Source organism: Amblyomma mixtum, chromosome 7, assembly GCF_055824585.1.
Source record: "Amblyomma mixtum isolate Tamu chromosome 7, ASM5582458v1, whole genome shotgun sequence".
Classification (NCBI taxonomy): Eukaryota; Metazoa; Arthropoda; class Arachnida; order Ixodida; family Ixodidae; genus Amblyomma; species Amblyomma mixtum.
The window spans coordinates 7,432,262-7,459,657 of NC_143018.1; the positions used below are offsets into that span (position 1 = coordinate 7,432,262).

The 27,396-nt window shown below is 48.1% G+C and overlaps 1 protein-coding gene across 1 annotated transcript; it reads right to left on the reverse strand.

Moving 5' to 3' along the window:
• On the reverse strand, positions 1-27,396 carry RtcB (RtcB RNA ligase). The gene is made up of 11 exons (XM_089551511.1): positions 27,224-27,396; positions 27,005-27,109; positions 22,529-22,675; positions 20,249-20,348; positions 17,946-18,102; positions 17,042-17,091; positions 16,061-16,167; positions 15,568-15,727; positions 14,724-14,899; positions 11,881-12,069; positions 1-964 (listed from the first exon to the last, which is right to left on the reverse strand). The coding sequence occupies exons 2-11, from the start codon at positions 27,098-27,100 to the stop codon at positions 626-628; spliced, it is 1,521 nt and encodes a 506-aa protein (XP_089407637.1). The 5' UTR covers positions 27,101-27,109; positions 27,224-27,396; the 3' UTR covers positions 1-625.

Here is a 27,396-nt window from a genome sequence, read left to right on the forward strand (position 1 = left end):
TACCATGCTGAAAAATCATTTTTAATTTTCTCACAGCGGTTCCAAACAGCAGCCGGCTGCTGTGATTTGTTTGCGTACAAGCACAGAGAAGGTCAAATAATAAATAAATCTCAAAGCAAGCCAGGCCATGCTGACGCACACCTCCAGGAGCCATGGGTATGCACACCAGAGAGAGCAAAGGGCAGTGAACCAGGACTGCCGAACAATGCATACAGCCCTCGCCAATTTCACACGACACCACAGCGGACACCTCTGATAACAAAGCTGACTCCACTTCCACAACTACCTAGTATGCATAAATTCTTAGTTTAGATTATGAAAGGCCTGGTGTACGGGCAGCTTGTTACAAAACCTTCCTAGCTACGGCATTTACCGTGCCAGAGTGTTATCAAATGCAAACCGGGAACACATACGCTTTCACGCTAAGCAACTGCTCATTGAAGCACTGTATACAGAAAGTGGCAACCACACGGAAGAGAGGATAGCGCCACACAAACACACACACAAAATTGTTCTTGTAATCATTCCAGTGGTGGAAGTCATGCACTCTGCTGCCTTTCCAGAACATTTCACCAGTCCAGAATATTCCACACAGTCTGTTTTCCCACGCCGGAGGAAGCTCTGCCTAGCCCTTGATGACAGCGATGGGCCTGAGCTTGATGCACTTTTTGCTGATGCCGGCCTCGTGGCATGTATTGACAACGTCCGTAACATTCTTGTATGACTCGGGAGCCTCCTCCATGACCAGCTTGGGTGATGCCACGCGGATGGAGATGCCCATCTCACTCAGCTTGTCCAGCACGTCCTGGTAGTCCAGGTTGCGTCGAGACTTTGCCCGTGAGAGGGCGCGGCCGGCGCCGTGGCAGGTGGTGCCGAACGTCTCACCCATGCCCTGCTCGGTGCCCGTCAGGACGTAGCTGCACGTGCCCATTGTGCCGCCAATCAGCACAGGCTGGCCGCTCAGCTGTTTCAAGGGAGGGAAAGAGGTTGAAGACAAGAGCATGTTTTTCAATATTCTCAGTCATACACCATCGGCAGAAGGAATACAGCATTCACTGTGGGATAAAAGCCTCTCTTAAAAGTCATCACACACAGCAAATGGCTCTGTAGTTTCAAATTCCGGCATGACACACACCCTGGTGATCATCAGAATTGGAAGTTTGCCCTCGTGCTACCCGCCGCTCATCCGAGGAAGCGACCGCCAGCGTGAACGGGCTGGGTAAACGGCGCGCAATTCAAATTTGAGCATTACAATCGAGGATATATTAAGAGTCAACTGAATATATTAATGGGCATGTTGGTTGGTCACACATGTTCGAGGTAAGGTATGCGATGTGCTCAGTAGAGCACTGCACGGGCCTTAATCTGAGGCCCGAGCCCGGCACGGGCCCGAGACCTGAAGCCCGAGCCCGGCCCAGGCCCGCGGCTTCAAGCCCGGGCCCGGCCCGGGCCCGCTGAATTATCGCGCTAGCGAGCCCGGCCCGGCCCGTGAATCCCGGAGTGAAGTCCAGCCCGGGCCCGGCCCGGCCCGTTTCACAGTAACGCATGAGGTATACTGCTCACTCTGAGCAAGTAAACTGCTACTATACCGACAAGAAACTGGCCGACAAAGGTTCTGAAACCACAGTTTGGCTTGCAGAAAGTTGGTTCTTTTTAATCCAGAAGGAAGTGATTAAGAGTAGTGCTCGCCAGGCCCGTCTTTTGAACAATGATCTCGTGTAGGTGCGCAATGATAAACTGGGAAGTTCCGAGAGCCAAACAAAAGGGGCTGCATACGCGCGTAATAGTCTACTTTGCATTCCCCATGATTTAATCAGTTATATTTTGCCGCCCGCAAAGTATAAACATTAAAGCTGCCTATTAAGCAGTGGGATGATATTTTTTTAGTGAACGCAATCTCACAGGTAGAACTCGTAGCCGAACTGGTCGCCTTTCAGCAAAAACGAAAAGCTAAAAGGCTTGAGTATTTCACGGTGTGTGCTTGAAGACTATAAGCGTCCTAAACTAATATGTTCTTCCCGAATGCATTTCTAATAGTGTATACGTATGTTTTGGTATGACGAACGATCAATGGCCAATTAAGGCCGGTTAAATTTTACTCTCATTGCTCCGCGGCGTACAAATAAGGAAATAAATAAGTCAATGAATAAAGCTTAGTTTTTTTCTCAGCGCGTACTATATGTCATAGCTCATCCGTGTCGCTGCTTCAATGCCGCATTTGTGTACTTCACTCTGCAATAGTGAATGAAAAGTCGGAGACCAGCCGTTTCTGTACGGACCCAAGCCCGGCGCGGGCCCGCAGCTTTAAGCCCGACCCCGGCCCGGGCCCACAACTTCAGGCCCGGGCCTGGCCCAGGCCCGGCAAAACAAATCATGTCCCGGCCCGGCCCGGGCTTTCGGGCTGGCCCGAGCCCGTGCAGTGCACTAGTGCTCAGTGAGCTGTGGAAATTGAAATTAAAGGGGTAGTCGTTTGGTTTGATTTGGTTAATGGGGCTTAACTCGGTGACTCAGGCTAGTAGTGCATCAGGCCACTAGCATTTCGGCCCTAACAAAATGCGATCAATGCAGCCGGGGCGTCTTTCAGGTCAGCGACCAAGCACCATAACCACTGAGCCACCGCGGCGGCAATAATGCCACCTAAATACATTTCACATTTAAGCTGCCGCACGAGTTGATGATGGTATTCCATGACTACAGCGCGATGAACGGGACAAGAAAGGAAAACGCAGGGACACAGCACTGACTCACTACATTCTTCCGGGAGCTTTGCTATCTTATATGCTTCTATAATTTCCCTTGCCAGTGAGTCGCGGTTCCTGCCTACGAGGCACAGGTGTTCCAGGAGTAAGTTACCTCTGCAGAAGACAGTTAGGTGGCTGAAAGACAACTCGTTTTCTTTGCTACCTGCAGATAAAGGTGGTGGTCTTGTTGCTTTGGATAAGGATGCGTATGTCTTGAAAGCATCAGATGCTGCAACTGTTGTATTTGACCAACACAACAATGTATCAATGTCCAAAGTCAAGAATAAGATGAAAAAAACTACTTAATAGGCTGAATTTGACCAGGCTAGCAAGTGTAATAGACCGCAACCAAAAGTTCTGTCTGCAAATGTTTTTCACAGAGAAAACCCACTAACTGGAGTGGCCGTTCTGAGTAATAATCTACGAAACCGGAACATGGCAGATGTATGTTGCGAAATTTCTGCAGGAAAAACTGGAGGTTTTTAACGTTTGACAAAGTGAAAAGTTCAGAAATATTTGCGTCCCTAAAATGCAATTACAGTAAGAAACTTCACGGATCTTCAATTGATGTGAGAGACCTTTACTACACAATTCCTCAGGCTCAAATTATATCGAATGTCAGGCATCTCATTGACAGGCATGGTGCCATAGCAATTCAGAATGAATGCAGTATTTCTACAGGCAGCTTAGCTTTCTCGAATTGCTTTTATCTAGTCTACTTTTGCTGAATGGAATGATGTATATATTCAAAAAGATGGAATCTGTGTTGGTTCATGCCTAGCACCTATTCTTAGTGACATGTTTCTGGCCTTGCGAGACAGGATATTGAATGAGCGGTTCGAAGGGTCTGGCTTTTGTGGCATTTTTAGGTTTGCGGACAAATACTTCGCGTTTTTAGAGTGTGACAACCTCGAATTCGAGCAGCAGTTCCTTGATGGCTTTCCAGTGTTCTTGGAGTACTTCAAACCAATCATTTTAACACCTTAAGTACCACTTCATGATTTCATCAGGTTTTTAGATCTCTCACTTCACTTCATCCTATGTATGTTGGGCTTTTGAGCACCGCGGTCAAAAACCCATCTGGCCATATTCATTAGCCCCAATCGAAGCTCATGAAAAGAGCAACTGGCATTCTTGTAGCTTCTACACCTCATCAAGAGAAATAGAGGACACCGCAGTCCAGTGTTACAAACAGCTGCTTTTTAAGGTGGCGGTTCCACTGCCGCCATCTTGCGAGTAGTTCATATTCTGCCACCAGGCTACGACACTGATTTATCACTGAGAAAGTGTCTACCCGTCTTGCCCCCAGCGACCCGAGACTGGTTTTGGTTGAGATGTTGAGATACGTGTCCGGTCCTTTCTTGACCCGTGCACCCGTGCTGCGTGAAGGCTTTTCTTTTGTTGCTGCGCCTGCCTTCAGAGGATTACAAACGAACCATGGCAAGCCCGGCTGCTAGTCCCCGTCGTGCGTGGGGGGAGGTGTTGGCTGGGGTGGTTCCGCATGCTTCATTCTCTGCCTGTCCCTCGCCAAAGCCAAAGAGAGTGGGGCTTCCTTTATTCGGTCTATGGTTCCGGAAGGGTGAAGGGAAAAAGGTGGAGAGCCGGGGCAAAGAGGGTACCGTCTCTGTCCAAACGGCGTCAGAGGTGGAGTGATCCTTGTTCGGGATAAGGATGCCAGCACGGGAACAGAGGACCGTTTCCTTCTCTCTCTTGTTTAGCCTTGGCTAAATAGCCGCAGAAAGCTGTACCGTCGATGTTACTATCTGGAGGGCCTCCTTTGAGGGAATGTGCCGTTTCGTTCTTGAGTTTTACCCGACTACAGACTTTCCTGTTTTCAATGTCGTGACATATATTAGTGGGAGCAAAGAAAAAGAAAAAAATAATGCTGCCCAGCCCGCATCGCAAAAGGCACAACGTCGACACAGTGGAAACTTGGGAGAGTTAGTGATAATTGTCGACACAATTGCACAGAGCAAATTAGTAAGTAAGCGAAAAGAGGAAGCGGACGCCAAAAATAAGGGAGGTCTATGTTTATGTCCCATGTATATATTTCTAGCGTTTTTTGTTTGTTTTTTTCAATGAACCTTATAGTTGAAATCGGTGCCTTTCTTGTGTCCTTCCTTCTGCCCTCGTCTTTTGCGCGTTCAATCACTTCGTCACTGTTGATGCATAGTAATATTAGTAGTAGTCGGAACACTCCTGGTCTAGAGTGTAACCTGCTAACTATAGCGCTGAAAAAAATATATTTTTTTTATCAAATGATATTGCATCTATGATAAGAAAACTATAACAAAGACAGCTATACAATGTAGTCAACGCTCAGCGTATGCCTGTCCAACCTTATAAACTATGGTTGGTAAAGAAAAAGGCAGAGAGAAGTGGGCTATTGTCAATTTCTGTTTACCCTTGAGATGAATCGACATTGCGTAAGAGACGTGAAATTGCTATTGAGAGGGTTAGCACCGCACGGTGTCGGAATGTGTTTACCTCAGAAGCAAATATTCGTCGTACATGCGGCGGCACCTTGCAACCAATTCCGATCAACTTCGACGGAATTTTGCCAAGGCTCACAAAAATGCAGTATACAGATGCATACCATTCACGAGGCGGACTCGAGACTTTTTTATAGACATTGTACGAAGAAGAACGGGGGGGGGGGGGGGGGGGGGGGGGGGGGTGCAGGAATGCTGCCAAAAAAAGGGGTCGGCTACAAAGCGATAGTTCTGTAGGCACTTAGGGCGACCCCCCCCCCCCCTCTCTCGTTTGGACCCTCAACTGCGTGCTCTTATTCATTTTAGACGTACGTTTTTCTTGTATCCAGTTTGCATCATTAGGTTGCTTATTCCCTCCAGAATTTTCCATCGCGTGCTGAAATGTATATCTTTCTTGCCTAGCGTCGATTTGCCTCGATTTGGTTGGATCAAAGATTGAAAAAGTGCGCCCGCGTATGTGCGTGCGTGTCCACGCGCGCGTACCTGGAAACTGTAGGAACAGCTGCTATTTTCACACCGTCTATTGTCAGGAAACTGTAGCCTCGTTTACATGAACCCGACTTCGGCGGGTCGAGCCAGGAGATCGAGTTGGGCAAGGTCAGCCCAACTTGACTGCATGTTTACATGAACTCGATTTTAGCGAGTCGCGACCGGTTCAACAGCAGCGGCACCAAGCGTCGAACGGCGCAGCGGCAAAAGGCAGTGGCAGCCGGGAAGAATGCGGCATGCACGGCTGCCTCGGAGGCGCTACGGCGCAAGCGAATAACAGGTTCGCATTTATCACCTCTCCTTCCACTAACCCGACTCAGACCGGTTTACGTGCAATCTGCTGTTGGGGTCGAGTGAGTCAACCCACCCCCTGCAGCGGAGTTGACTGGACTCGCTCCCTCGACTCCCGGAGCCGACTCGTTTACATCAACCCAGTAACCGGTTTTCAGCTCAAATCCTCCACTCAACCCGTCATGTAAACACCGCTTATAACGTGCTTGTAATCATTTTTCGAAAATTCCTTTTCCTGCGGCGCTAGTCTACCCCGCCTGCAGGAGGGGCGCGCAGCAAGGGGAGGGGGCGGCCCTTTGTGCCAGTTCCGGAAGAGGGGACCTCACAGCACTATAGTCGGTTACAACTAAAGAACGCAGCGGCACATGCAACTCAGAGGGAGCCCTCCAGCCAGTCACGTCGATTTCTGTGGCTGCGCATGCAGCCAAGCCTGCGAAAGAGAAGGAAGGAGACGGCGTTTTGTCCCCGTGTAGCTGAGAGTGGATGTCCTTTATTCGGGATAAGGCTAAAAGAATAATAACGCAAAAAGAAAGGAAAAGATTTTGCTGCCGCGGCATCCGCCATCGTCTCTAGGAGCACCTGAGCTGGAGCAGAGGAAAAGACAGGGAGAAAGGCGAAGGTACTAGTAGGTGTGGTGCCCTCGTTTATTGTCTCAGCTGCTCTGGCCACTAAAGGGGGAGGGGGGGGGGAGAGGGCTGGGCTGCTCACCTTTCGCATAGATCCGCGCGAGAGCGTCTTTTGCGCAAAAGCGCTGAATGTTACAGGTGGGGTCATATTCGGCAACAGACGGTCGTGGCAGCTTCAGTCTCCACTGCTGTCGCGGCGCACCTGTGGAGACCGACCGAACAGAAAACTGTTCGGTCGACGCACTTGGCTGGGCGGTCTCCTTTGATGGGCATGTGCTGCTTCGTTCTTGAGTTGTACCCGACTTATATACCATATGGATTCATTTCAGCGGTGGAACATGGCGCCCTCTGAACCACGGCATTCGTTTGAAAGAAGTGCGAGTCTAGTTCAGGAAAACTGCACCTGCTCCATGGTTAGTGCTGAAATAGTGCAGCTGCAGCCGCCATGGAAGTAGATGATGGTTTGCGGGTTGTGATAAACGGCGGAGACTCAAGTAACTTTCACTCGTCGACAAGCTAGAACGCTGCTCGAGTTCTCCAAAGAAACGGATCGAGGCTGGTTCATGGCAACATGTTATTGTGATGTGCTGTTTGCACATTTCTTCATGAGATACGAGAGGTTGGCTGCCGCTGATGTAGGCTGTAAACAGCTGGCTGCAATTCATTGGCATCGCAAAGGCTTGCGACGACCAGGCCTGCACTCGACCATCCGTTTTGGAAGCAGACAGTGCCAAACTGCGCTCAAAGTGCCGGAACTAGCGGTACACACCCGCCGCACCGCCGCTGCCGCAGAACTTTGCCGAACTGGTGCATTGAGTGCAGGCGAATCGAGCGCTCTCCAACTTCCCCTCCACAGCGCTAGCCGGAACAACGAACAACCGGCAGCACAAAGCGAAAGCCTGTCTCTTCCCTTTCCTGTCGCTTTAGCAATGCCTGTCCTCGAAAAATAATACGACGCCCAGAATGCGTTTCGTAGCGTCAGGTGAAAAAAATTGGCAGTGGCTTAGCTCTGCTATGCCTGGATATACGTAGCGTAAAGTGCTCCGGTGTTTCGGCCGCACGTTTCGCCTTGGCTGCTCGACGGCGAACTGCCAGGCGACAACCTCGGGATCGGAAGAATTTACATTTTCCAGTCTTCTGCGCCGTTTGGCAGCGGCTCGACTCTCCTTAGCTTACCAGAGCTTACATGTTGAGCGTGACCGTCATTTCTCCGCGCACCTTCCTCGCGCATGCACAGTAGCGCGCGGCGCAACTGTCGTAAACACGAGGTCACGCGGTGGAGAGGAGCGTACGCCGGCGGCGCCGGCAGCGAGAAGCTCGCACCGGCTGTGGCGAGGAGGCGACGCACCTGCGGACCTGCGCCTCTCGTGACGTCACGCGGTTCTCGCGCATGTGCATAACAGGCGGCGCACACTCGCGCAAAACTCGGCTCTGACCCGCGTAGTGTGGCTTTACTAGCTTTACGCTACAAAACAATCCAGCAAAGCAATATGGCGGAAATCTGCTTGGAAGTTCGACACACACTACATAGCATAGAGTTTCTTACTATTACCTAGAGGGAAAGCTGGCGGCGCTGCACTTCAGCCACCATGGACGCCCAAAGCATCATGGGGCGGTGAGCTACTTGTTGCGGCACAGTCGTAATTTTTTGGGAACATAGAGTGGCACTACTAAGACGTTCCATTCCGAAAACGCTGTTCGTGTGTGCGCAGACGACTTTCGCGCGAACGCAGTGGGCAAAACTCATAGTAGTGAAAACGCGACGACACATGACGCCAATAAAAGGTTTCACTTTTCCGAAATGCTATTAAAAAACCTCTTATAATATTTAAGCAACAACATCTTTTTTGAAAACATATTTACTTTTAAAAACGCGCCTGTTAATTACGGAATATTAGTTTTTTTAGTGTTCATCACTTGGCCAATAGGAGAGCGAGTCGTCTCTTATTTTGGGCAAACTTTGCACTTAAATGCTTTTCTGCTCGTTTGTTGCAATCATTAGACAAGATATTGAATGTTAGGACGTTTGTAGTTATCAAACAGCTTTATTTTTCTATTATTTTTTGGCCAAAAGTTGCAGTTTCGCAACAAGTAGCTCACCGCCCCATGATGCTTTGAGCGCCCATGGTGGCTGAAGTGGTCTCGAGGGGTCGCCATGCAAACTCCCATAGACGGGGCTGCCAGCTTTCCCTCTAGGTAATAGTAAGAAACTCTATGGCTACATAGGGCAAAATCGAGGGAAACGTGCAAACATCGTAGAGGTATCGTTCCCTCTCGTGAACACCTCCTGATTGTAAATGTTTAGCAGCGCCACACTCGTTATTTTTTTGAACTGTGATTATTTAGTACACGTGCATGTGTGTACATGGCGCTACTTACCGTATTTACTCGCGTAATAGGCGCACTCGCATAATAGGCGCACCCCTAGTTAGGGCGCGAAAAATCAGATTTTTTTATTTCCGCGCATAATAGGCGCACCCCGAACTCTGCACTGTGATCAATACTGTATTTACACGATTGCAAGCCGACGCCTCGCCACCCCCCGCTTCCCAATCTTTATTTTAACAAAGTTTTTGCTGAACTGACTACTAGTCCCTACTAGTGCTGCTGCCGTCGCAGCTGCTGCGGACCCACAGCACGTACAACGACATCGCGTAGAACAGCCGCACGCAGTTTTCAGGGATGCTCACTTTAAGCGTCTGTTTGGAAAGCTTCATCTCCAGCCGGAAACGTTCCCGACTTAGGCCCACGAAAACCTCGGCGCTTGGAGTCGCGTACGAAAATTTAAACATACTTGAAGGAATTGTTGAGCGCTAAAAACCACGGAAAAAGGACGAACACACGGGACGCCGCAGTCGCAACTGCCGCACTTCTCGGCCACGTCGTATTTTCCGACCTGCCGCATGCTTGCCGTGTTCGAGAGCAAACTCCCAGCCGTGTAGCTGTTAAGGTGCTTGCCCGTCGAGCTAAAACAGCAACGCTCCGCGGCAAAGCCATAAACCACGATAACTATCGCACTACCGCAAATCCCAGCACTTGACAGCAACAACAACAACAACAAAAAAAAACGAGCTGGAGATGCTGATGGCGATATAGATAGCGAAAGCTCGCGGCGGAGGAAAACGATGATGATGACGATGATGAGCTTGGCCTTGGGCGCCCTCCGTGGGCGGGGTCTGAAAGCTCCTGTGCACGTGTGTGGCCTCCGCGATCAAGCGCCCGTTGCGCGCAGCCGGAGCCGATTGCGGAGGCCTCGGCGCGTGCATTCCGAAGGCTATTCCCGCGTGTGTCGCGGAAAGTTTCGGTGCGGCCCTTACACGGATCTTTTTTTTTTTTAACATTTTCTTCACGGAAACGGGGTGCGGCCTGTACACGAGTGCGTTTACGCGGTGTGTTCAATTTTGCGAGTCGAAAAATTTCCGGAAATTTTACCCCGCGTAATAGGCGCACCCCGAACTTTGAGCCGGATTTTCTGGCAAAAAAGTGCGCCTATTATGCGAGTAAATACGGTACTACATTTATCTACATTTATCGCATGTCGCTGCATTATTGCTATTATTGTTTGTATTCTGTGGACTTTGTTCTTGGCAATTGTTACAAGTTGATTAAAAGAATGAGAGACCGACATTTTAAGAGTATATTTTCCAGAAAAAAAGAAGCCGCGGAACGTTTCAAGAGCTTGTGTCCTTCATGACGAGAACAAAAAAGGTAGCTAAAATCAACTAGACATTGCGCATTCCCCAAAAGCCGTAGAGTAAAGGCGATGCTTAGCCGCGTAGAGCGAAGTATTAAGTTTCTTCACGCAAAATCTCAAAACTGCCACGCGCTGGTTACCTGAACAGTATTGCATTCCGTTTTTAACTATTTCGAAAAAAAGCTAACTTTGATCAGGAATAACTTTTAAACTAAACAAGGCAGACGGATGAAATTTTCAGAATAAAAGGGCGATTAGACGATCTCAAACTGTACAAAAAGGCGCCGCAGTGCAATGCATATCCCAAAAGTTATTGCAGATTACATTGTTCTGTTTTCTATGCTTTTCAAACATGCGTGGCTAATAAACTAATCTATATACGTACTTCTCAATGCTTAAATATGTTCATTAGCATCCGATCTCAAAGTATCTCGAAAGATATTTCTCTAGGTGCAAGAGGTTTTTCACAATTTTGCATTTCCTGAGACAAGTTGAGCTCAACTGCCAGTTTTCATCTTTGCGTTTTCTTTTACAGTTGAAACAAATTTGCAGCTACCGTTAAACAAAATGCATCTTTTGAAAGCAGAGAAAAGTAGCTTTTCGGAGATATCTGATCCATATTTATGAAGCGAACGAGCGAGGTACAGTCGACGTACAAATATCACCAAAAATGGTTCCCGCTCACCGTCAGAGTGGGACCGCCACCTTAAGTTGTATCCTACTATGGACATGCACATATACTGCACAAACCCTTTTTTCTTGCACTCTGTCTATCACGCTACTCTACCACAAACACAATAAATCGAAACACACAGCATTGGTCAAATGTTTAGGGGAAGCCCCCAAGGTGGAGTAAATTTGAAATAAGGGAGTAATAACTCATTGGCATCCACCCAAGCGCAGCCATACGGCTACAAAGGAAAGCTATACAGCTTTCTCAGAAACTTCGTAGTTAAAGAAAAATTCGTCCTGGTCCGGGGCTCGAACCCGTGTTGGTACAACAGAACCCCTGGAACAGTGTTGGACAAATGTTATTACAAATTTACTCCACCTTGGGGGCTTCCCCTAAACATTTGACCAACACTGTTCCCACTTTGAGTTATTGATGAATTCGCTCTCGCCCTACCATAAGCTTGCCATCTCGGTTAGCTCAGTTGGTAGAGCGACTGCTCCGGTGAAGCGGTGGTCCCGGGTTCAAACACCGGACCAGGGGGAATTTTTCTTTAACTACGAAGTTTCTGAGAAAGCTGTAAAGCTTTCCTTTGTAGCCGTATGGCTGCGCTTGGGTGGATGCCAATGAGTAATTGCTCCTTTATTAGAAACACACAGCAGAGACAGAGTTGGTGGCGAGGTTACGCTGCTGTCATACGAGTGGGTTGTCAACACAGATTTCTCTGCATTACGTCCAAGCCCAAGAGTGTTTCAAATCATCCAGCAGCCGAGACCCCTTATGGGAGTTCTGGTCCTTCCCCAGAGGCCACCAACAAAGTGGTCCCTACTCTTGGAACCAGCACAAAGATCCCCCTCCCCCCCACCACACAGCGTACCTGGTAGTCAACGGGGATGAGTGGGTGGTGGGGCGGGAAGGCCCGCGTAGAGCCCTTGCGGTGCACCAGCAGGGTGCGCATCTTGCCCTCCACCTCGTGCTGCTCCACCTTGGCAATGTTGTGCGACACGTCGTAGATGACATGCATGTCCAGGTCGTCCGGGGTGGTGTTGTACGCCTTGGCAAACGCCTGCACCACATGCCGCAGGCCAAGGGAGCGATGAAGCAGCTGGCACGACAACCACCCGCTCAAGTGCTTGCGCGCCCAATAAAACACTACATTCCGCGACAACTTCTTCTGGCAATGGAGTGGAAACTACACAGCCGAAACACACCCTCTTTTCCTATACAGCGTAATATACCATATATACTTGTGTAAGACCCGCACTTTTTTTTTTCCCCACGGTTTTGACAGGGTGTGGCCCTTACATGGGACCAGCATATTTCCAGAAAATTTTTCCGACTACTACAAGGCCCCAAATGTGTGTTCTTTTTTTATGCTGTGACATGCATTTCTGTGAAGAATTAGCGCAGTCCCGATGAATCCTTCAAATACATAGAGCATTGAAAGTTCGGGTGAAAGGACACATGCTTGACGATCGGCACAAATCAACCACTATAAGCAAAACAAGATGCTAGGTCACTTTACTGGCAAGTGGCATGACTCGTGTGTGGTCACTCAAGCGATTCGTGTATTAGCTCCCAGCACAGAGTGCCATGTGGGTATGTTACGCTGGGAGCTAATACATGAACTGCGTGGGAGGCCGCTGCGGCGGCTCAGTGATTATGTCGCTCAACTGCTGACACGAAAGATGCAGGTTTGATCCTGGTCACGGCGGTCGATTTTCGATGAGGGCGATATTGTAGTCGCCTGTCCATACTGTGCGATGTCAGTGCACGTTAAAGAATCCCAGGACGTCGAAATTTCCAGAGCCCTTCACTACTGAGTCACTTCGGGACGTTAAACCCAATAAACCATAAACCGTACCACGTGGGCAATATTATACATGCATAAACCAATTGTTTTGACTGACTTTTTTTTTCTGAACTATTGGCTGCCACAAGCTGGGGTGCAGCCCCTAAACAGTATATATGGTAGTCCACATATGTACCTATTATTAAATCTCTCTTCGAACATCACATAGTGTCAATATTTGCGATTCAACTCTTTTGCTACCGTGCCATAGGCCACCGGTCATATATGACAGACTTTTTGAACCTGCCGCAAAAAATTCAAGACAAGCTGCGCCATCTAGTTCGCTTCTATAACATCATCTCTTTGGTTTCATTTGTTTTTTTAATTTTCTAAAGCAAGGAGGCGACGTAACAAATGAAACTTTGACTGGACGTAATCCGCTGTTTGGTGATCATGGCATCTGTTTCGCAGCGCACTCTTGAAAGGCGAAACGCTACACTGACCCCTTTTCCAGATAGATGAGAGTGATTTTATTTGGTGCTTTAGGGTCTTCGCAGCATACTGCCAAGATATTTTGTCAAATGTGCCGGCAGATTTTTTATGATGATGATGTCAAGGAAGGCCAGATCCTATTTTCATCCATATATCACTACCCACCAGAAAAACAAAAAAATGAAAAAAAGGTGGAACGCAAGCTCTGCTATATATATATATATAAAAAGAAACAAAATAACTCGGAAAAAGTTTAACGTGCAGCACATCCCATATCTACCTCCACTTCATGTCCTCACGCGACTGCATTCTCTAGTGGCACAGCAGTCATATTCCCGAACTTGAAAGGCCACGGAAAGTGCACTGTATTATGTACCCAGCTGAAAAATCACAGGAATGGTAACTAACCTCAATGTGCAATGTTTTGTATACTTTAACTCTTTTGTAATCAACCTCTGGCTTTGTGCAGCAGCTTATTTTTCGTTTTGCTTGCATTCTTTAAGTTACCAGCACATTTAACCAATAAATTTTCAAAAACTTGTGCACCTACAACTCTGGCATTTTTTTCATTTGGAAGTATAACCAATAAGCTAAATTTTGATGTATTACAATGTGCAGTGCATTTAGAACTTCTTGAAGAAAACTTTTGTTTTTAAGCACTCAAAATTGGTCATTTTTTTTTTTTCATAGCAATAAAGTTGAGGCATATTTCTAACACAACTGCAAACTTTGAATGGTACAGCCAGGGGTGGGGGGATGAGTTTTCTTGATTACAACTAATGTTCTAGGCACATCTAGTTAGAGGAAGCTTCCAAACATGGCGAAACCTGCATCACCGACGGAATGAAGGTACTGCGGAGATAACAACATGCCAGGTGGCCAGCACACTGCCGTGCGGGTGAATTATTTGGCGGAATAAAAAAAGTTAGACGCACTCCGCCCCTGTAGCCTTTTTTTTTTTTTTTCACTGCCGAGCGCCGCCGCGGTGGCTCAGTGGTTATGGTGCTCGGCTGCTGACCCAAAAGACACGGGTTCGAAACCGGCCGCGGCGGTTGAATTTCTTTGGAGGAGAAATTCTAGAGGCCCGTGTACTGTGCGATGTCAGTGCACGTTAAAGAACCCCGGGTGGTCGAAATTTCCGGAGCCCTCCACTACGGCGTCTCTCATAGCCTTAGTCGCTTTGGGACGTTAAACCCCACAAACCAAACCAAACTAAACTGCCAGGAAAAGCTGTCGCCAAGCATAACAAGAGCTGCATTGATTTTAATATCTGCAGTCTCGGGGTACCCCAACAACTTTCAGACGGTGCTGAGGAACCCCGCAAGTTTAGGCTCAGACAAAGAAATCACTGCTAGATGTAGCACCTTCTGGGAAAACAAAAAAGAAATGCCGTGTGCATAGCTTCATGAATAGTTAAAAAGCCACTGCCACCGCACCTGTCGGCTGAGGAATGTCATGCTGCTGCGGTTGACCCAGGCAAAGTTTGCCGCGGCTGCCATCGACTTGAGGTAGTCCTGTCCCTCAGCCGAGCGGATCAGGGCACAAGCCAGCTGCCGGTCGTTGACGTCAATCTTGTCCCGCTTCATCGCCTTCTCCATGGCCACCAACGCGTCTGCGCACAAATCATGGATCACTTCAACAAAAGCTACTCACTGGTGTGCCTTCCTTCAGGCAGCAGTGGATCACATTCTACACTCAGCGACAACTTTGCTTGGCAACGGAGCCAATGCTACAGAGCCAAAACATGCCTCCTCTTCCTACGCACAAAATTATTTAAGTCACTGCTCTAACATAAATGATTTTTCAACATAAGAGGATTTACGGAAAAATCAGTTTCTTTGATTATGAGTTGTTTGGGCACATCCGGTTCTAAGAAGCTTCCATAGATGATGCTAGCTGCTCCAGCGATGCAGCGAGAAACTGCGCAGTGAACAGCTTGCCAAGGCAGAACTATTGGCAAAGTGACACAGTTAGAAATCTGCCCTGTATCTTTCCTCCCATTGCCAAGTACTATAGCAGAAGCCAAAAGTTCTACTGAATGCTCGGGATACTTCCCATTTCCTCTCCCTTAGGTACTGAATCTAGGGGAACAAAAACTTTGTGTGATAATCTGTGTGTTTAATATAACCAATATTTCAAAATATCCCATGCTCGACTGTAGCACAGTCACAAATCTTTGTCACACAGTTTGTTTTCCTTCCTGTTACGAGGCAGAACAGCACTAGAGGGAGCTCATAAATGCAGCCAGGCAAACTGCAAGCAAAGATCGTATGACCCCACCTGTGGCAACTTGGTGTCCGAAGCCCCTGCTGCCACTGTGAATCATGACGCAAACTTGACCACAGCGCTCGATGCCCATCTTAGCCGCATTGTTCTTGTCATAGATCTCGTCCACCACTTGGATTTCGGCGTAGTGGTTGCCAGCGCCCAGGGTGCCCAGCTGATGCACAGAAGCGACAGAGAACCCACAAGTGTGGCCCGTGTTAAAAACCAGCCTTCAACGAAGAAGTCACAGCAGTGAGGGACTGGAAGAGAAGTCCCTCGCACTCATTTCACAAGAACCAAGAAACAAAAAAACAAGTACCAACTACTACCAGGCAAGCCTGCGTGACCCGACACTTGAATGCAATAAACAAGAACTGATGCTGCAGTCATACGGAGGGTTGTCAACAGAGGTTCCTCTGCATTACGTCCAAGCCCAACCATGTTTCAAATCATCCAGCATTCAAAGAGAGCTATGGCATCTCACAACGCAAGCAACGCTTCCGCCCACCTGAGGCAGGCCCCTCTTCTTGGCCTTCATGGAAACCTTGGCAGGGTCAGCGTTCAGCATTCGCCCGTACTCTTCACAGTGCTCCTTGTCCTCAGCCCACGCATAGCCTGGGAGCAGACCACCAACATGGCTGCTCGTAATCTATCCAATCACAGCAAGCTGCATGCCGTATGAAAATGTAACTATGCCTATGTAACTATGTAACTATTGTCATGGGCATTATAAAATGGCAGCTTGGTACTTCTTGCTCACCGATATTATCGATACAGCCTACCTAGCCTATCGCAGTCCTGGATATCAATACGCCTTACGAGCACCTGAAGTGTCCTGTCAACTAGGTACAGACCGGGACGTTAGCCAACATGGAAACACTGGTTGTGAAAATGCGCAGAGTTCAGGACGATGCCAGGTTAAAAAAAAAGGCAACCTTGTGCATAAAGGCTGGCTCATGTGCATAAAGGCACATGAGCCGCACCCCGAAAATTGACCCTCGAATCTTGGAAAAAAAATGTGCAGCCCTTACACACGTTTATACAGTATATGAAGTTTCCTACACCTAACAAAGCTGTAGCCGAATTCAGCCTCAACTGTTCTTTAGCAAGCATTCTTTTATGCTATTTATTCTTCTTGCTTCCTTCAATGGCGCTGCGCTGATTCTCTGTAAGCAGCATTCCATGGAGTCTGTTCTGCAGTTCGTGGTCGCCGTGAAACTTCGTTTCAGCCAAAACACATGCGAAACAGAGTGGACTTTTTGTACACTGCGAGTGTATGGGAAGCTAATGAAAAGTTGTCGCATTATTTTCCTCGTCAGAGAATTTGTCTTCACAGCAGTCTACTGCAAGTCAGGCTGGCTAATTGCACCAACACAACACTTTACCACATTTCCTCCTTGTATGATCAGAGCATAGCAAGGCTTCTTAAATCCTCACTGATCTCCTTATTACCACAGGACTCCACACTGCAAAACAGAGCAGCACTTACCTTCCCGTAAGGACCAGTCCATACCCATTTCCAATGCTTCTTCAAGGTCTCTGTAAGAGAATTTGCCAACCATTTGAAATAAGCACACCTTTTAAACTGCTAGCACATAACACTAAGCTAAGAAAGTGCTGCTGTCATATAGTGAGTTGTCAGCAAAGGACATTATGAATTACGTCCAAGCCCAAGGTTTTTCAAATCATCCAGCAGCCAAATAAAAGCCACAACCTAATGGTTTGTATACTAAACGGTTTCCAAAAATCTCTCTACAGCACCCGATCTAAATGTGCAAGGCAGGCGATTCTCCAGACAAGTGTTAACAGCACACCATGTTGAAAATCCTGAATATCGGACAAAAGAGAAAAACAAAGGAAAAATGGGAGACTAGAACAGATACAGACAGGAATTAGTACTAGAACCTTTCTACACCCTTCTGACATGAATCACCATTACTTTCTTCTGCTTTTCTAATCAATTAGCTTTAAGCGATAACATATTCAGTAATATAAAATTGATCAACACCACAAAATAAATAAATAAAAATTAAAAATCCCCTGTGCCCCTTGGTTTCTGTGGCTGTTGGCTTCTCTCATATTTATAACGAGCCCCTCATTCCCCTTTCCTTGTCTGCTTAATTACTAACACAGGTCCTGTACAACGAACCATTCATCCTTACACCCTGTTTTCATGTTTTCTGCAAAATACATTGTGTTGGGAACCTGCCAACCTTATCCCCAGTTTGAAAGCACGCCTAACTCATAAAGCTCGCAATGCAAAAAAGCACAGCCACATGAAACAAGACAAATTTAAATCTCTGGTATGCAAAAAGTCAAAGAGAATGTCTACTTTAGGGCACCCATGCCAAAATATGTGCAGTTTTTGCAACCAGATCAAGAAGAAAACACACCTGGCATTCATGGGAATGATGCCCTTGGAGCCAACGCCCACAGGAATGTGGTCAAACATGCTCTGGGCCAGCTGTTCCTTGATAGGCAACACGTCCTTCTCCATCAGGTTGGTTCGCAAGAGACGAACGCCACAGTTGATGTCGAAGCCCACACCACCTACGCACCACGAAAAACTATGCTCAGGTGTATCTAGAAACTAAAAGCAGAATGCACGAACATTTTGCACGGCCGCAGCGAACGATGCACTTCGAAAAATTTCTTAGAGCCATGGTTAAAGGTGCACTGAAGAGGATTCTGAACTTGTCTTTTTGCCGCGGGAACTCGATCTACACGTTCCTAGCATTCTTAGAAACTGCAACTTATTGCCCTGTATGGCCGATTTCCCTAATTAAATCGAATTAACGTCCGGCTCCCGCCCTTTTTTTAAATTCTGCCTCGTACGATGGGCGGAGTCGACCAACGCGTGAAGTTCCTTTCAGCCAGCTCCGTGGAGGCTTTGCTTTCGCTTTATTTTGTTTTTTAGGTTTCATGAATAGTTTCATTCGCAGATAATATAGCCGCAAAATAAGCCCACAGAAATAAAAATACGCGCGGACTATTTGCTACTACGGACTACTACGTATTACTCCGCCGATGGCAGAGCGGCAAGCCGCCACGGGACTGGGTGAAAGGCACTCCACGCGTTGGTCGACTCCGCCCACCTTACGAGGCAGAATTCAAAAAAAAAAGGCGGGAGCCGGCCGTTAATTCGATTTAATTTGGGAAATCGGCCATACAGGGCAATAAGTCGCAGTTTGTAAGAATGCTGGGAACGTGTAGATCGAGTTCCCGTGGCAAAAAGACAAGTTCAGATTCCTCTTCAGTGCACCTTTAAGTAAAGTAATATCTGTATCAGAAGAGCAGTCTCAAGTGGCAATAATTCTAGATTACTAATCATGGGTCAACTCGAAAGAGCTGCGCCACTGCTTTCTGGCAAACTGTACTGCCATCAAGAGGTTAGATAACACTAACACTGCTGTGTCTGGTCAATGCACGCAAGCACGAGCTGCCAAGTTTAATACAAATGTTTAAACGTAATTACATTTATTTAAGGCTAACTTCAACTTTTAAACTCAATGCCATTGCTTTTAGTGAGTAGACATCAGGAGTTTTTGCACAACTCATAATTTCGGCATTCTGCAGGCTCCACTGTTATTGTAGCTGAGCCCCTTTTTATTCCAGCAAAACACGGTACATTTCCAAGACGAGAAACCTTTAAGCATTTATGCTAGAAGAGACAGACCACTTACTGCTTTAACTTGTTGTGACAAGGCGGCCTCAAATAACGAGTCCCATAATGAAACCAGGTCACATTTTATTCTGAGGTTTGAGGAGGACCTGACTATAAAATATGTACCACGGCTTCATCGTGGCAACCAGTGTTCATGGCTGCACAGCACAAAAAAATGATGTGACCCATGATGCAGCGAACGTGTTAAATAACGCCATGTGAAAAACAGTGTTTCAGAAGGCAAGTCTCAGTGAAGAACAACTAGTAATCAGGGAAGGCTGCTGTCATAAGATGGGTTGTCAGCACGTATTGGCTCTGCATTACGTCCTTGCCCAAAGAGTTTTAATCATCCAGCAGCCTGACCCACAAGAATCGAGCAAAGGAACTGTCGTAACCAGTACAACTCACACTGCAACAGCATGCAGTGTACACTGGACAGTAGCGCTGAAGAGTGCCACCACACTTCTGGTTTGGTTTGGTTTAAGGGTTTAACGTCCCAAAGCGACTATGAGAGACGCCGTAGTGGAGGGCTTCGGAAATTCTAGGTGATACAAAGAGTGCACAACAGCTTAAGGTCCAGAATTCCAGACACTGCTATCTTCCTTTCTCCCGTTTTACTGCTGTTTGACTCGCAAGATTTCACACTTGTCAGAAAGCACTGGGTAATAAACAAGGGTATTCATAAATTAAGTCCCTCCATGTACTAAAGCTACATCAAGGATGCAAAGAAAACTGTAACGAAGGACCGCTGATGCTTCTTTGCAGTGCAGTATACACACGTACTTTGCTGTGCTTTGACATGAAAGTAACAAGAAAGTAAGCTTTCCAGTGTTTTAGAAGTGCATGCACCCTAAACGGTTCCGGGAACAAGTGCATGGGAATTCACATTTGGCCTAACCATTCAAATCGACCATAATTTTTTTTTTTTTTTTTTGAGAACACATATCTTGTAAACTTTTGCTACTGATTGTACGTATGCTGTAAGTTGTTCTAGGTATGAAAACACTTTCCACGAGAACCAACAGTGATTACCTGGCGAGACAATGGCCTTGGGGTCATCCATGTCGAATGCTGCCATGTTGCCAATTGCGAAGCCATAGCCAGAGTGAATGTCGGGCAGCCCTATTGAGTGCTGGGGCAGAAGAAAGCAGGGAATGAATTCACACTAGGTCAAGCACTTGCGAAAACTCAAGACACAGTCATTCAATTTCGGAAGGCTGCTGTCATACACTAATGGGTTGTCAGCACATATTGGCTATGCATTACGTCCTCGCCCAATGTAAGGTGAAATCATCCAGCAGCCTCCCTTGAATGTGGCATAATCCAAGCATTGTGCCACTCCACTAAAGATGGCTCTAAGCTACACACATCAGGTGCAACGATGTGAAAGGTACAGAAGTAGTCCTCATGAAAAAAATAAAGGGAGGAGTGTTACTCAGCGATTATTTTGTGGTCGGGTGGTCCAAAGGCTCGTTCACAATAGGGCATTCGCTGGCGAGAGTGAGCGAAACCCCGCCATCGCCAAAATTCTCCCTCATTCACACTTCCCGCCCACCATGTTGCCGCTTTGACTGCTAGCTCTCGCGTTAAACGTGTTCCCACGCACCTCACCACCTGAGTGGAGGCCAGTCTTTCACTTGTCTCATAAGGTATTACTTAGCTGAACCCTAGCCACTCTTTTTTCGCACACCACTAGGTACGCACTACTTTTTGATCACAGATGTAGGCAGTGCAAACAAGATAGCTAGCTTTGACAACATTGCACCTGATGTATGAAACGGAGTACAGAAAGGAGCGGGTGAAGGGTTTGGAGCTCAATTATGGCCAAACAAGATGCGAGTCATGTCAAAGGCTTTCAAACATTCGCCCTTGAAGAGACACTGAGGACAACTCCATCCAATTGTCAGTAAAAACTGGTTCTCCGGCCCTTTCTGGCTATGTTGATGCTTGGCAGCAGAAGGCTAATTTATCGACAGGAAAATACGATTTCAAAACTTTCCCACTAGTCGATCCAAACTCATCACGTCCTTACCAGAAAAGACGAGTTGGCACTATATTGAAGCGAATGGCAGTGTAACAGACTCTGGGACCCGTGCCCAAGAATCGGTGTCAACTCACGCATTTCAATAGGGAAATTGGCTGCCGGTGGCGACACCTGTGTTTCACTTTTTGATCTTCCCTAGCCTACAAGTGCCGTTTTCAGTGTAATTGGTCTGTTCACGATTACAACTCAGTACCTAATTGATACAAGCCAACTTCTATTTGTACTCAAGAGTCACTTTAAGCATGGATGCGCAGAGATTGTAACAAGGTGCCGACGTGAACATTCCTTGCAGTGGCTCAACAAACTTTTGCTGTTTTATCGTGCAGGCATAAGACCCTTACTGCGGTCTCCAAAATAACTCTAATACATGATCCTACGGTACTTCAGTTTTTCCATAGCTCACAGCCACATTATGTCTAGGGGTTGGATCTTTCTGTTTCTATATTTTGTAAATTCGGAGGACTTTTTTTGGCTTTTATTTTAGGACAAAAGCTTTGTTTCTTTCAGTCATTAGTATTTTCAGCGAATGAAATAATACTGACTTTTTTCGGTGATTTATTGTACCAATTCTGTATAGTCAAAAGCCATCATCATCATCATCAGCCTAACTATGCCCACTGCAGGGCAAAGGCCACTCCCATGCCTCCCTAATTAACCCTGTTCTTCACCACTTGCGGCCACCGTATCCCCACAAATTTCTTAATCTCATACACTCATCAAACTTTCTGCCGTCCCCTGCTACGTTTGCCTTCTCTTGGAATCCACTCCGTTACCCATAAGGACCAGCGGTTATTTTGCCTTCACATTACATGCTCTGCCCAAGCCCACTTCTTTCTTTTGATTTCAACTAGGATGTCATTAACCTGCGTCAAAAGCCACTTAGTCTATTTGAGTGTTTTTGTCATCCTAAACAATTTATTTATCAGTTATTGCTCAGAAATTAAGTAACTTGGAGCTGTGCTTGCAGCTGAAATTCCTAACGTCATTAAAGGGTAAGTCAAGTTAAATGAGACAGCTGGCAAACAAAAACGGAAGAAGTTTATTTCTAAGAGCTAGGTTGACATGTTATCGTTGGTTTGTTGCAATGAAACAAAGTGAATTGTTGTTGTGCCCACTGGCTCTTTTATTGTTCCACCTGGTTTTTTGCTTCACCTGAAGCCTTTCGCATCTAGCTGTTGATTACTGGAACAAAGCATTGTGCCCAAGTACCTGGAGTTTGAATTCACAAGGTGTTACGGCTGCTGCAACAGTAAACAATGATTACTCACCCCAACGATCCCAGGTAAGGCGGCCACATTCCCAATCTGCTTGACGCCGGGCAAAAAGCCGCCGACATTACCAGGACGACAGGCGTTCCGCAGCTCATCAAACATTAACTTCTCCAAGAGCTGGTTCACGTAGAAAATTCCTTCCACCTAAAAGGGGGGGCAAAAAAAAAAAGAGAGCAACATGCACGACTAGCACGCAATGACTAAAGGCTCATTCACACTTGCGAGTCGCAAAGGGCACGCGACCAGCAGTCGCTTGCGACGAAGCAGCAGCTCGACAACACCGTTGTTCACACTTGCAAGCGCGACCAGCGGGTCGCTTTCTCGTTAGATTCTCGTTTGAAGCGAGAACTCTCGGGAATGACGTTCTTCGCGCGCCTTCGAGAGTTTCGTCTGTTTTGACCGCACCTCCTGTACTCGCGCTCGGTCGTCTAAACTGCTATTCGCAATGTACTACAACTACCCAAGCGAAGATTAGGTTGTCGTGACGGTTTTGATGTGCACCGCGGTCGTACAAGCGTCATGATGACAGAGGCGCGCTTCTCTGCAGGGCCGTCCTACCAGCCTGAAGTATGCCGGCCGCCGGCGTCAGAAAAATGCGCCAATATTGCTTGTTCGCGTTCATACCAAGCCCTTGGGTACAGGAATGTAAAAAATGAATCATTTTTGAAGATCGCTGGCCACTACCGGGTTGCTGGTAGAAGGGATAACTGCGACACAAGCAAATTTCTTCCCATAGCCCCTTTGCTGCTTCATGCGGCTCGACTGTTGTCTGCTAGCCCCGCTGCTGAAGGCGTCGCGGAAGTCGAGCATGTCTTGATATTATTATGATACGAGGTCCGCAATAAAGCGGTGACGAAAGCTGCATCTTAATTACTAGCGCTGGCCAGGATCCGAAGCGCCCTCAGCTGCGGCATCGATACTAAAGGCCCGTTCACACTTGCGAGTCGCAGAGGTCGCGCGACTGTTTTGGTCGAAAAGCGACAGTCGCAAACGGTCGCCCTGGTCGAAAAGCGACAGTCGCGGGCCAGTCGCTCGGTGCTCGATTTTTCAGCCTCGCGACTGCGAGTCGCAAACCTCTGAACCAATCAGCGAGCGAGCCAAGCTTCCGGCAACGACACCGCTCGTGGGCGCGCCGGGCGACGACCTGCGCTGCTCCCAGCGGGCTGCCGTAGTCGTCGCTAAGCCTAGCCGGTTTCATATCGATGTCGCAACTGAGGGCGCTTCGGATCCTGGCCAGCGCTAGTAATTAAGATGCTGCTTTCGTCACCACTTTATTGTGGACCTTGTATCATAATAATATCAAGACATGCTCGACTTCCGCGACGCCTTCAGCAGCGGAGCTAGCAGACAACAGTCGAGCCGCATGGAGCAGCAGCAGCAAAGCGGCTCTGGGAAGAAATTTGCTTTTGTCGCTGTTATCCCTTCTACCAGCAACTCGGTACTGGCCAGCGATCTTCAAAAATGATTCATTTTTTACATTCCTGTACCCAAGGCCTTGGTATGAACGCGAACAAGCAATATTTGCGCATTTTTGTGACGCCGCGGCGGCCGGCGTACTGCAGGCTGGTAGGCCGGCCCTACAGAGAAGCGCGCCTCTGTCATCGTGACGCTTGTACGACCTCGGTGCACATCAAAACCGTCACGACAACCTAATCTTCGCTCGGGTAGTTGTATTACATTGCGAATAGCAGTTTAGACTATCGAGCGCGAGTACAGGAGGCGCGGCCAAAACAGGCGAAACTCTCGAAAGCGCGCGAACAACGTCATTCCCGAGAGTTTCCGCTTCAAACGAGAATCTAACGAGAAGGCGACCCGCTGGTCGCGCTTGCAAGTGTGAACAACGGTGTTGTCGAGCTGCTGCTTGGTCGCAAGCGACTGCGAGTCGCACGCCCTTTGCGACTCGCAAGTGTGAATGAGCCTTAAACTGGCTAGGCTTAGCGACGACTAGGGCAGCCCTCTGGGAGCAGCGCAGGTCGTCGCCCGGCGCGCCCGCGAGCGATGTCGTTGCCGGAAGCTTGGCTCGCTCGCTGATTGGTTCAGCGGTTTGCGACTCGCAGTCGCAAGGCTGAAAAATCGAGCAGCGAGCGACTGGCCCGCGACTGTCGCTTTTGGACCAGGGCGACCGTTTGCGACTGTCGCTTTTCGACCAAAACAGTCGCGCGACCTCTGCGACTCGCAAGTGTGAACGGGCCTTAAGCGATGGCCGCCATCATTATTAGACACCTTTAACACCGGGACTCCGCCCACCGCCGGTGAGCACACGCTGATTGGCCCCTATGCTGCAGGCGCGCGCGCAGCTGCCGGGTACCTGGCGCTATCTGGCGCAGTCAAGATGAATTGTGCATGCGCATTGGCTGCGCGCGGGCTCCTGGTACTTCGGTGCCAGTGACGTTAACACAGTACACGGCATGGGCGTCCGGAGGGGGGGGGCAAGGGGGGGCGGCTGCACCCCCCTGGAAAATCACTCACTCGAATCGTGAGTGATGGCCGCATGCCAGGGGCGGTGGTGCGCTCAGCCAAAAGGGTAAAAGCAGCCCTGCTTCCACGCTTTGGGTCACATCTGCGAAATGCCGCGTCCGGGGGTGCGTCGTTTCGCCGTTTTCAAACCACGCCATCGTTAGCTCTACAAAAGGGCGACCAGTTGCAGACATACAGCGGCACCGGCAAGCATGTGTTTCGAGCCGTCTTGAGATGGGTGTCTTTCTTTGATCTTTAGAGAGATAGCGACACGGAGGCAGACAGTGCACAGGGCATCTTGTTTTCGCCTTCGTCGCTCGCTATAATCAGGATACGTTCGTACGCCGGCCACCGGTGAATTCTTCAGGAGGGAAGGACAAATCAGCCGTGTCCACCCCCGCTTTGTCGGGGTGCTCAGGGGCAAGCGGGCGATCAGACGACGCCGCCGCCGCTCGCTGTCTCCTCCGATCCTCGGGAGAGCGCAGTTCGGTAGAAGCACCGCTTTCAGAATCTTCGGCAAAGGGGATTAGCTGCTTTTGTTCACGGCGACGCAGTCTCCAGAGGCGCCCCACACCAGCGTTCCTTACGTCTTCTCCGAAAACCAGCGCCTTTGGTCAACGCAGCCCGATGGCGCCTGCCTGGCTAACCTGTCCCCTCTGGCTGGGCCTCAAATCACAACAGCACCCATGTACTGTGCGATGTCAGTGCATGGTAAACAGACCCAGGTGGTCGACATTATCCGGAACTCTGTACTACTCCGTCCCTCATAGCCTGAGTCGTTTTGGGGCTCTGAACCCCATAAAAACACAAAAACAAAATTTCCGACCGGAGTGACGAGTGTCCCCCTCGGAAGTCGCGCGGCGTTCCTTTCATCCCCAAAGTGCGCATTCGGGGATATTGCGGCAAGTAAGCCCTTGCACGTGCGCGCGCCTCTGTGTTTGTGGTTCGGTGTTTTTAGTGGCCGGTTGTCAACGAAACTGAGAACAACCAAGACAGCGGACGAGAAAACAACGAGCGGCAAGCAGTGTGTATGCGGTTGCTCCACTGTGCGGATGCACGAGCAAGATGGAGCGAGGTGTATGAAGCTGCGAGCGTGCATTTATCTTGTAAACAAGTTTTCGTTGTATATATAGTCATCTTTTGTTTTCAACGTACGCGTCCAACTGTTTTTCCAATCAATGTGTATGATGAGTGTGCACCGAGAACGTGTAATGAAACACAGAAATGAATTTATCACCCGTGTAATCACGCAATTCGCCCAGAAAAATCCGAGGCGCCTACAGTTGCTGTTCATGGAAGACTGACTGAGTGACTGTAGTTGCGTGTTTGTGGACATATTGTGCTGTGTGCTGGTCATCAATCCGGGTGAGTCGAGAGCCCGTATGCAGCAAGACTGAGCACTCTTCTCCACGAAGTGACAGTATCTTTTTCTATTTTTATTAATTTTGATTGTTTCTTCTTTGATAAACTCCAATGTATCTCTCCTAGCCACGCTTTAATTTGCTGTTTGTAATTTTTCTTTCATGTGTGTATTTCACTTATTTTTATTTATATATAAATAAATAAATTTACTCCGCAAATAATGCCTTTTTGCTACAACATACCCCCCCCCCCTCCGGCGCAACAACCAATGGGGCCCCCCCCTGCAAAAAATTCTGCGGACGCCCTTGGTACACGGTACGCTAAAAGGTGTCTATTCAGCGAGATCTGAACCTCAAAATTTACATGCCTGTCCAGATCCCAGCAAAACTATGAACATCACTTGAAAGATCATATCAAGCGACATAAGCTACCTCATTAAACAAACCGCAGCACACTTGCAGTGACATTTTGAATCATTACATTACGATAGTCAAGCCATTTACCACTCCACCTGCGCAATGTATGAAACAGCAACAAACAGAAAACTGCAGGCATACCAGCTCCTGCGGCGAACATAAATAACCGCAACTTAACAATGCAACGCACTTCCTACAGTTGCCATCATTTGGATGTCGGCCTTGAAGCAACGTTTACCTTCATATTTGGCACGAATCCCTTCTTGATACGCCACGAAACAGACGTCATCTTTTCGAGGTAGCCGAGTTCTTCGTTGTAGCTGCGAACTCCCATCTTGGCGGCCTGAGAAAGTAAAAATTATGAGCTGTTGTGTTCACACGTGGCGACCAAGCAATCAGCCGACTCGACACATCCCACACTCGGGACATGCGGTCATGCACAGCCAGGGCCACTCACCCAATGAGCGCAACGCCGGAGGCGCCACGAACAGCGATTCGCAATTACTAATCTCTTAGCAAGTTATCTCACGGTAGACTCCGTGTTATTTCGCGTAAATGCATCGCCAGAAAAGCGCAGATGCGACGTACTAACAAACAATAATGGCTACAATGGCAAGCATCCAACCACAT